The following is a 10,456-nucleotide window of genomic DNA, read 5'->3' as shown; positions in this document are numbered from 1 at the left end:
TTGAAAACCCAGTTAGAATCCATGGAACTCTGAGAGCAGAAACCCTTGGCTGTTGAGTTATCTCCAGCCTACTCTTAAGAGGACTGCCTCTAGTCTCCCGATGGGACAACCGAGCGCCAATCAGCCACTATTCACAGATTAGAGTGGTTCTATAATAGAGGGGTTCTATTAAAAGACTGTGGAATGTTCGTCGCACAATATTTACAGCACTGATACACTGGGAAAATGTGAACGAACAGCAGAGGCAGGGGAGTCAAAGCAATCTGCAGATATTTCTGGGTCTCGGTTAATAAAGAAATTCAACAGAACATTAGAGTAAATTAAGAATCAATTAAGAATGATTGCGATCATCATCAGCAGATAAAGAAAAAGTATTTTAATGAGACGACCATGCATTGTTGCATACAGCACTAGTTGACATTTACAGTACATCTTCACAGAGATCCAACCTGGTCTCAGAGCATTTAGTATTATTCTGCATGTAAATCCGAGTCACTCCATTTAGTATGATATGCTACCTTTCATATAATATGTATTCATTTGTGGATGTCCATCACCCATTTCATATGATTTGTTACAAATTAAAATTCATATTATGTGTTACGAATTTACAAAATGTACAATATGTTATGAATTTGAAAAACATACAATATGTTATATTTTTCAAAATGTATGATATGTTATGAATTCTAACCAGGTATCTAACGTTAGTTAGCTGGCTAAAGTTAGCTAGAATAGGGGTTGAGGTTATGGGTTAGAGTTTAGTTGAGGAGTTAGGTCAAAGGGTTAAGGTTATAGTTAGGGTTAGGTTTAGCTAAAAGGGTTAAGGTTAGGGGAACGATCAGCTAAAAGGGTTAGGGGAAGTAGCTAAAATGTAGTAAGTAGTTGAAAGTTGCTAATTAGCAAAAATGCTCAAGTTGTCCTTGATGATATTCAAACTCGCAACATTAAGGTTGCTAGACATTCGGGTTACACGCTCACCCACCCTACTTTAGTTTATTTGAGTGTCCCGGATTTACATTTACTATGTTACGTCTAGTCTATGAGACCAGGCTGAGAGATCTGATGGGTGAAAAACATGCCAAAAATAGCAGGCTCAAAGCAGATACCCATGAATAAAAGTCATGGTCTGTTTTACTTTCATGTGCAGACTTTTAGTAGGCTAACATACTCATTGACAATCAAAGCAGCGACACAGAATGCGAAATAGAGATGGTTCGGGAGTTGCGGGGTCTATGGTTCCCCCTCATAGAGGTCCATGAGGTTGGGGCTGAAGAAGTTTTTCATAAGTCTCTCCAGTGACCCCTTGTGGTTGTTGCTGGCCTCCCCAGATTGTGAGCCAGCAGAGTGTGGTTTGAGGGCAGGGGAGAGGCCCGGGGTGTAGCGCGGGATGGGGTTGAGTGCGGTGGGGGGCAGCAGGGAGGAGGAGCGGGTCTGGGCGGTGTGGAGCCCCTCCATGGCACTGGACAACCAGATGAGTCTCTTCAGGCTCTGGATGGTCCTGCCACGGTCATGCATCAGCTGGTGCTCCGTTACCGCTCGCCTGCTGGAGTTGAGGGGAGGGGAGGAGTAGAGGAAAGAGGAGGGGTGAGGGGGGCAGAGATATTATGTATTATTGAGCAGGGAGGGAGAGGAGTACAGTAATATCTTCTGGAAAATAATGTGATAGAAAGATGATTAAGGAGGAGAAACAAGGAGGAGAGAGCTGTAGTTTGCTCGCAACAAATACAAGGTGTGAAAAATAGACTTCAGGAACTTTCAGCATGTTTAAAAGTATACATAAAAAACAATAAAGGAATTAACCTTAAGAGGAACCAGATACTTACCTTTCATTCTCCTGACAGTGACCGACTGTGAAGACGACAAGAACCATGACAGCAACGGCCTGCACATGCTTTTGGGATACCAGCATCGTCTGCAGAGATCAAACGTTCACAAAAACGTCATGATGGGGCCATACTTGCGGACATTAGAAAAAGTTTCATTTCAAACGTTTTCTGCGTCTCAAAATGCGCGTCAGCCAATTAAAATCTTTGATGTAGTTGCACGTGATCAAACGCTACATGTTAGCTGTTCCCATTACATAACATGGCACATGTATCCCCATGCTAACCTGAGCAGTGACAGTGATTATTTCCTGTAACAAATTCTGCATCCTTGACTAGTGTAACAGGTTGAAGTTTGTTCTTCTTGAATACAGCCTTCTGCCTCTGTCAGTCAAAGGTGTACCTCGTTCTATTTAAGGGTGTGATTCTAAAATCTGTGCTTAACTTTTGTTTCAGAGTATACCCTAACAATGGTAAAGGCTGGCATGTCATAGGAGGATGGGAAAGGTGCCCATGGTGTGGCGAAAATGGATTTCAAATCATTAGTGATGTTCTATGGTGCCCATCTCCGTTGGTGCCGCTCTTCTTCTCCCCTGGCGTGCCCTCCTGGGTTGTTGGTATGTTTTGAATGTTGGCCGGAGTTAAACAACTGAAATGTGATAGCTTGATTATTTAATAATGGGTGGTGATGATGATGATTTAACTGATCAGAAGATTCTTTACAGAGTGGAAGGCGCGGAAGATGTTCCAGTCTAAACTTTCTATTGTGAATCACATAGATTTCTGTTTTATACCTGGTCTGTAAATTCCCGTGCTCCACATTTAAAGAACCTGTGTTTTAGTTTCGGTAAATCCCCCACTTTATGTTTGACGACAGTTGGCAGAGAACGGAGCATTGGAATATTTTAAGCGTTAAATTAAATCATTTGTAAGTAATCTTTTTTAGTATAGACATGGGATAACTATAGTTTGAAGTATGCTTTGTGGAATGTAATGATTGATTCGGTGGAACAAATAGCTTAGTTTGAGGTGAGTACATATTTGTGGAATGAGTATGCTATTTTGTTGCGTTACAGCCTTATTCTAAAATCGATTCACTTGTTTTTTTCCCCCTCTTCAATCTACTCACAATACCCCATAATGACAAAGCGAAAACAGGTTTTTAGAAAAGACAGAAATACCATTTACATATGTATTCAGGCCCTTTGTTATGAGACTTGAAATTGAGCTCAGGTGCAGCCATTTTCCATTGATCGTCCTTGAGATGTTTCTGCAACTTGGAGTCCACCTGTGGTAAATTCAATTGATTGGGCATGATCTGGAAAGGCACACACCTGTCTATATAAGGTCTCACAGTTTACAGTGCGTGTCAGAGCAAAAACCAAGCCATGAGGTCGAAGGCATTGTCTGTAGAGCCCCCGAGACAGGATTGTGTCAAGGCACAGATCTGGGGTAAGGGTACCAAAACATTTCTGCAGCATTGAAGGTCTCCAAGAACACAGTGGCCTCCATCATTCTTCAATGGAAGAAGGTTGGAACTACCAAGTCTCTTCCTAGAGCTGGCCTCCCAGCCAAACTGAACAATCGGGCCTGTACAGTAGAGTGGCCAGATGGAAGCCAGTCCTCAGTAAAAGGCATATGACAGCCAGCTTGAAGTTTGCCAAAAGCCACCTCTGGTCTGATGAAACCAAGATAGAACTCTTTGGCCTGAATGCCAAGTGTCACGTTTGGAGGAAACGTGGTATCATCCCTACGGTGAAGCATGGTGGTGGCAGCATCATGCAGTGGGGATATTTTTCAGTGGCATTGACTGGGAGACTAGTCAGGATCAAGGGAAAGATGAACGGAGCAAAGTACAGAGAGCTCCGGGATGAAAACCAGCTCCAGAGTGCTCAGGACCTCAGACTGGGGCGAAGGTTCAATTTCCAACAGGACAATGACCCTAAGCACACAGCCAAGACAACGCAGGAGTGGCTTCGGGACAAGTCTCTGAATGTCCTTGAGTGGCCCAGCCAAAGCCTGGACTTGAACCTGATCTAACATCTCTGGGGAGACCTGAAAATAGCTGTGCAGCAATGTTCCCCATCCAACCTGACAGAGCTTGAGAGGATCTGCAGAGAATAATGGGAGAAACTCCCCAAATATAGGTGTGCCAAACTTGTAGCTTCATACCCAAGAAGACTCTATACACACATATATATATATATATATATATATATTATTATTTTTATTATTTTTATACCTTATGTTAAATTTAGTGCTAAATGGATATTGATTGCTGCATTGTTAGGTTTGGAGCTTGCAATTAAGGCATTTCACTGTACTTGTGAACATGACATTTTAAAACATATCTGGAAAGCTGCAATTAATTTTATGATACCTGAACATACTGAACAGTATAATTTAAAGCCATTTGCAAAATTTGCAAACAGTAATTTGGATGATTAACAAAAAACACTTTGAATGTCTTTGTTCATCTGAGGGCAAGTGTTCTTGTTTCAAACACACTATGCCATCTTTAGAGACAGGTTACTCAGAATACAAAGTAACATGATTTTCAACCTACCTTGGCTGTAGTCAGGGCCGGATTACCAAACGGGGGCCCCACCTCAAGGGGGCCCTCCACCACCCCCACCCCAAAAAATGGTTCAGGGGGCCCCCAGATGGCATATGCTAGCAACATGTGTAAAATTACAGGATTACAACTTTCTCAACCCCATGGAAAAATGTGTAGAAGAACCAAAACTTAGCTTTAAAATGGCAAAATTCTCTCTCAGCTTCCTGTCAAAATGTGAACAAAAGCAAAGCCACTACACTACACATCATAACACTAAACAATACACTAAACAATACATGAATTGCACTATAATGGTGACAAACCGTGCCAACAAACTGTTAGGGTTTACATAAAACTGTCCCAACAGCAGTCCCAACACCTTACCACTGCTACACCTGGCTTTCAGCGGAGCCTTGTCTGGCAGCGAAACAGTTAAATTCAGCCTCATTCACTTCCTGGCATATTACATGATTTATGCAGCAGCATACACTACACTTTTGGACTCCCATTGTTTTGCTATGCTCACTTGAACAGGAAGGTGTGGTGGCGGTCCTTCGTGGGCAAACTTTTGTCATCAAACTTTGTCATCAAAGTCTGTCATTCTCTGGATTTATGGTGCTTTCAAGACAACTGGGAACTCTGAAAAAAAACAGGGTTGAATCATGATGACGTCAGTGAACTTCAGGTCGGAGCTCTAGAAAGAGGTCAGAGTTCCCGACTTGCAATTCAGAGTTGGATGACCATTCAAAAAGTATTTTCCCAGTGGAAGCTTGTTTTTTTCCCAGTTTCCAGTTGTCTTGAACTCACTGAAGTCTGAGATTTGCAGTTGTTTTGAGCACGGCAGAAGTCATGCTGGAATGACAGCATGGCCAATGTTGAATGTTTATCCTTTTAAGCTTGGAGAAGAGACCCTTAAAACCAGACTTGGACCACACACCCACTCCATTGAATAGCAGGCTAGTGATTGCTTTACAATGCTTGTAGTTAGCCAATGATTCCTTCCAAACCACTCTATGTGAATTTAGGATTTCCAACTTGTTGTGTATTGTTTGTGTCCAATGGCCGATGAGCACCGATACATTTGATCTATTATTTATCTTCATATGACAAGAAATTAAAAGGATTTGCCAGTAGATTGCCTTGATTCATGATGATGAATGCTAGCTTGCTAGCTAGGATTTGATTTTGAAAGTATGATGTCCAATCAAAGCTACTGTAGATACAGTGCCTTGCGAAAGTATTCGGCCCCCTTGAACTTTGCGACCTTTTGCCACATTTCAGGCTTCAAACATAAAGATATAAAACTGTATTTTTTTGTGAAGAATCAACAACAAGTGGGACACAATCATGAAGTGGAACGACATTTACTGGATATTTCAAACTTTTTTAACAAATCAAAAACTGAAAAATTGGGCGTGCAAAATTATTCAGCCCCCACAGGACTGGAGGCCTGATGCGTGGGACCAGCCCAGATTGCACCGGACTGGTGACACACTCCTCCAAATGCCTACGTTGCCGCATACTCCTCGCCAACTCCATTCTCCGGTATCCCTCCTCGCACTGTTCTACTGAATCCCAGACGGGCTCTGGCACTCTCCCTGGGTCGACCGACCGACCGACCCCCCCCCCACACACACACACACACATTTTTTGGGGGACTGTCCTTTGGGCTGTCTTTGTGGACGCGAACCCCGGTGTTGTCGTTGTTCCTCCCTCGCCGCCTCCGTCTGCTCCCATGGAAGGCGATCCCTTCTGGCCATGACCTCCTCCCACGTCCAGGATCCTTTACCATCCAAGATATCCTCCCATGTCCAGGATGTCTGCTCCTCCTGGCCACGCTGCTTGGTCCGTTTGTGTTGGGATCTTCTGTTACGTTCGTTGGATGAATTAGACCAAGGTGCAGCGTGGTAGGCAAACATCTTACTTTATTTAAAATGAACACCGAAAAACCAACAAAATACAAAACGACCGTAAAGTTCTGCAGGCTACACAGCACCTATACAAAATCAAGACCCCACAAACTAAAGGGGAAAAAAAGGCTGCCTAAGTATGATCCCCAATCAGAGACAACGATAGACAGCTGCCTCTGATTGGGAACCATACCAGGCCAAACAAAGAAATAGGAAAACTAGAATGCCCACCCAAATCACACCCCGACCTAACCAAATAGAGAAATAAAAAGACTCTCTAAGGTGACAGTGATGCAACTTTTGACTGGTACTGCAAATGGTTATGGTTCGCAAGTGAACTGACTGGTGACGAGAAGCTGGAGAAAATATGAAGAAACAAGAAGTTGACAAGATTGCATACCTTTTCGCTCTGTCTTTTTGCATGGTGGTTTGATATTTACTATCCCTTAAGTATCTCTTGAGTGTGCCTTTTGCATGTTATTTTTTGACCAAACCTTTATTTATATGGTGTGTTTTTGCATTATTACCCTTTACCCTTATTTTATCCTTATTTCTTTCAGAGATTTTGAGTAGAGTGCTTATTTTACTTTGTGTCAAATATGAGGACACATTCCAAAATTAAGGTGGAAGGGATTGAAGTTTGTTGTGGTTCTTGAACACAGCCTCTTGCCTCTGTCAGTCACAGGTGCACCTCAATCTAATAATAAAAAAAGTAAGTTGATAGATGCGCCTGTGGCCCGTGAGTCAAACAGTAACATCATTTTGGATATTGAATAGCTCTCCATGTCTTTATGCTAGAGCCTTACCATTTGATGGAGTGGCTGCAGCTCAATTTTTGCTAATATAAAGATTGCTTTCACAATCCCCATGTCAGGAGCAATGTTATCTGCAAGGATGAAAGGATTCGGACTATAAAATTGTCACAATCGTCTATAAAATCTGAACTGTTTGAGCTACAAACTAAGAGGTCACCAATATTGAAAGGTATTCAGGGGAGTCAACTGAAGGTAACCCATTAAATGGCACAAAGTGCATAGGGGGTCAAAAGTGGCACAAATAAAGTTACCCAACATGGGTCTAAAACAATTTTTCATATCTCTCAGATATAGGACAGACACTTTAAAATCTTATTCCTAAGGATTTATTTTCTGACTGTTTTGTACAAATGTGTTATTCAATGTGTTTCTATGGGCTACAGCAGTAAAGGCCAAATTCAACGTTTCATCATTTTTGTCCTTAAAAACAAAATGGCAAAATGATCCATTTTATGACCATCTTCAAACAATTACATATGTTAGCTTCTTGGATAAAAGGCTTAGACCTACAGGGGCTGTTGGTATAAAAACGGTGATTTTCTTTTGTTTCAGGGGCTCACCTAACATTGTAAAGACTGGCATGTCATGGGAGGACGGGAGCAGTGACCACGGTGTAGCTCAAATGGAGGAGTTTAAAATGTTCAATGGCAAGAATGCCCGTCTCCATTGGTGCCGCTCTCTTTCTCCCTTGACATGCCCTCCTGGGTTGTTGGTATGCAGGTTTTGTGTGTTGGCCAGAGTTCAGCAGAACTTAAATGTGATACCTTGATTATTGAATGACGATGATGATATTGATGACGGTATAACTCTGATTCCTTGGCCAGATGATTCTGTGCAGAGCGCTAAGCGCTGAAGATGATTGTTCCAGTCTAAGCCTTCTATTAGTCCTATTATGAATCAAATCTATATTTGTGTATTATACCTGGCCTGTTTATTCCCAGGCTCTACTCCTGATTTGAAGAACTTTGAAGTTAAGTCCTGAGGACTTCCCGCTCGTGTATAACAAAGGCGGTGTAGTATTGGCTACGGGAATAGATATTTAGGTGTAAATCCCCCGCGCTACACTAGGCTACTACTAAAATGAGACAAAATTCTAAAAGGCATGTTTTCACATATGACAAAATCACAAGTTTTTGCAAATCTGTTTCGCACACAATCCATGTGCTTTAATGAAAAAAAAAAAACCCATAAAGGTCTATACAACATTTAAATTTATCGTACATCATTGACCATGGGTTTGAGCCCCCCCTCCCATCAGCCATTTTCTTTTTTTTAAGGAAAACACTGTTCACTTCTGGTCCTCGATGCTCGATTCAAATAACGTATATGTGGCTAAGTGGGTGATTATAATAATGGATATAACATGTTGTATACGTAATTAAAGGCCTAAACATCTACGTAATATAGCCTATAGTAGAGATGGTCATTTAGGTAGCGTTGCCAGTAGCCTATGTGTTGGTCTGCAAGAGGGACTCCAGCGAGAAGCTCCTGATCAAATGTATTTGTAATCTTCATTTACAAGGCGGCACTTCTCTTCTCAACACACTAACACAATAAATGTAATTCTACATTTCAAAGAAAAAAATAAATACATATATGAGTATATGGAGCCCATGCCACAATCTGCAACAATTTCAAAGAGCTAGGCACTCTATACAGAGCGCTGTTGGAGAAGTCAGTCAAGCACGCATAATCTCATTGTTCGGATTATCAGAACGTCCCGTTGGACTTCTGTTAAGGGCGCTTTCGTGAACGAATGTTGGATCAGGTCCAACTATGCCAACAATTTTATTTGGTTGATATGAGATTTCAACCGGATATAATCGCGGCCAGCTGTGCAGGTTAGCGCAGAGCTCTGTTGGGAATAGCTAACGAATATATTTGATCACTTGCAGCTACGTCAACAATTGTAATTAGCTGATGCACATTTTGAGACGGAGAAAATGGTTTAAACTTAAACTTTTTCTAATGTTCACAAGCAATGGCCCAATGTATTTTGTATCTGCATCCTACTGTATCTCTGCCTCCATTTGCATATTCCTTTGAGAACGAGCAACATTTTCGGTGTTCTAATGTTAAATCCATCGTTTAGGTGTTAATCTGTTCATCATCCAATCAAAGTCTCAGAAACACAAAAAAAAGACGTGTTGACTTTTAGTAATTACCAACAGGAGTAATACAGAGTTGGTTTGCATAGCCCTTGGAGAACACACCGTTTGGGAAACCTCTTTTTGTGTCAGGCAGGCAGACATACATGGTAATAGCAGATACTGTGAAATAATGTTGAAGTGTAATAACAGACTTGACACATTTAAAATGAGTAGTTACTACGTAGTTCACAACATAATGTATGATCAATTCCTGAAACAAAGGTAGTACACACGCCCGGAAATCAAGAATCTCTAGTCAGTAATGGTCAATTCTAATTTGATCTCTAGCCAGTTTACCTGTGGGGAAATTAGAAGTTATCAAGGTGTACTTACATATTCCCAGATACAGCTATAGTCTTCCCTGATTCCTCAGACTCTTACTGTATTAGCCCCCAGAGAGGGTGACAATAACCTTTTATACCTCTCCCTGACACACACCATAGCTGACCTCACACATACACCCACACCCCTCGCTAATTAGGCTACACAGTCACACGTCACACTGCTAAAGATAAAATGTCACTCCGTTTTTTTCCCCTTCCTCAAATAGAGACACAAATCATTCCCTGCCATTGATATGCTAATATACAGTATGTTCAAATTGCCAAGTCAATGTAGGAATAAACTCCAATCCCAAAATGGATTTTCAAAGCTTTTTGTCTAGTGTCTATACTCTTGACTGGTGTTTTTCCCAGAGGAGGTATAGGATGTGAGGGGAAAACGTGCAATTCATCAGATTATTTGTATCAGCATAATTGAATTCCTCTGATGTTCAGGATTTGGGGTTTGGATAGCTTTCATCAGTTGAGGTATTGTCTACATTGTCTGGTTTAATGACAGGTAGGAGGAGGAGAGGATTTATCAGCATTGTCCAACAATTTCTCTCAAAGACAATTTTGAAAGACCATTAAATGAAAAGAGAGCGCTTTGAATAGGGGTGCATGTCATTCCAATGCATACCAAATCAATCTTATTTACAGTGTTTGTGAAGTACAAGACAAAGGCTATTCAGCAACATCTTGATGCTTTGGGTCCTTGGGTATTGTGAGGAGCATTCAGATTCAACTTGAGTGTCAGTCAACAAACTGTAGCACAAGCATGAAGAAACAGAGAAGAGACTTTGAGTGGGCAGTAGGTTGAACTTCTCTGTTAGCATACCCACCTCACCACTAGTTAAGATGCCTGGGCCTTAGAGCTG

General features: G+C 41.5%; 1 protein-coding gene across 1 annotated transcript; it reads right to left on the bottom strand.

Annotated features, from left to right (window-relative positions):
• Positions 1–861: 861 nt before the first annotated feature.
• On the bottom strand, positions 862–9,690 carry LOC112244841 (parathyroid hormone 4-like). Its single transcript, XM_024412648.2, has 3 exons — positions 9,592–9,690; positions 1,827–1,915; positions 862–1,546 (listed from the first exon to the last, which is right to left on the bottom strand). Exons 2-3 carry the CDS (start codon positions 1,910–1,912, stop codon positions 1,234–1,236), a joined length of 399 nt encoding a protein of 132 aa, XP_024268416.1. The 5' UTR covers positions 1,913–1,915; positions 9,592–9,690; the 3' UTR covers positions 862–1,233.
• Positions 9,691–10,456: the final 766 nt, after the last annotated feature.

The sequence above is a fragment of the Oncorhynchus tshawytscha genome, linkage group LG02 (genome assembly GCF_018296145.1).
Source record: "Oncorhynchus tshawytscha isolate Ot180627B linkage group LG02, Otsh_v2.0, whole genome shotgun sequence".
Lineage (NCBI taxonomy): Eukaryota > Metazoa > Chordata > Actinopteri > Salmoniformes > Salmonidae > Oncorhynchus > Oncorhynchus tshawytscha.
The sequence above is the reverse complement of the archived record's forward strand: the minus strand, read 5'-3'. Positions and strand labels throughout refer to the sequence as shown.

Coding starts and splice junctions, on each gene's coding strand:
- LOC112244841 (XM_024412648.2), bottom strand. CDS start 1,912: ATGCTGGTATCCCAAAAGCATGTGCAGGCCGTTGCTGTCATGGTTCTT. Junction 1,547..1,826: donor CACTGTCAGGAGAATGAAAG/GTAAGTATCTGG, acceptor CCTCAACTCCAG/CAGGCGAGCGGTAACGGAGC.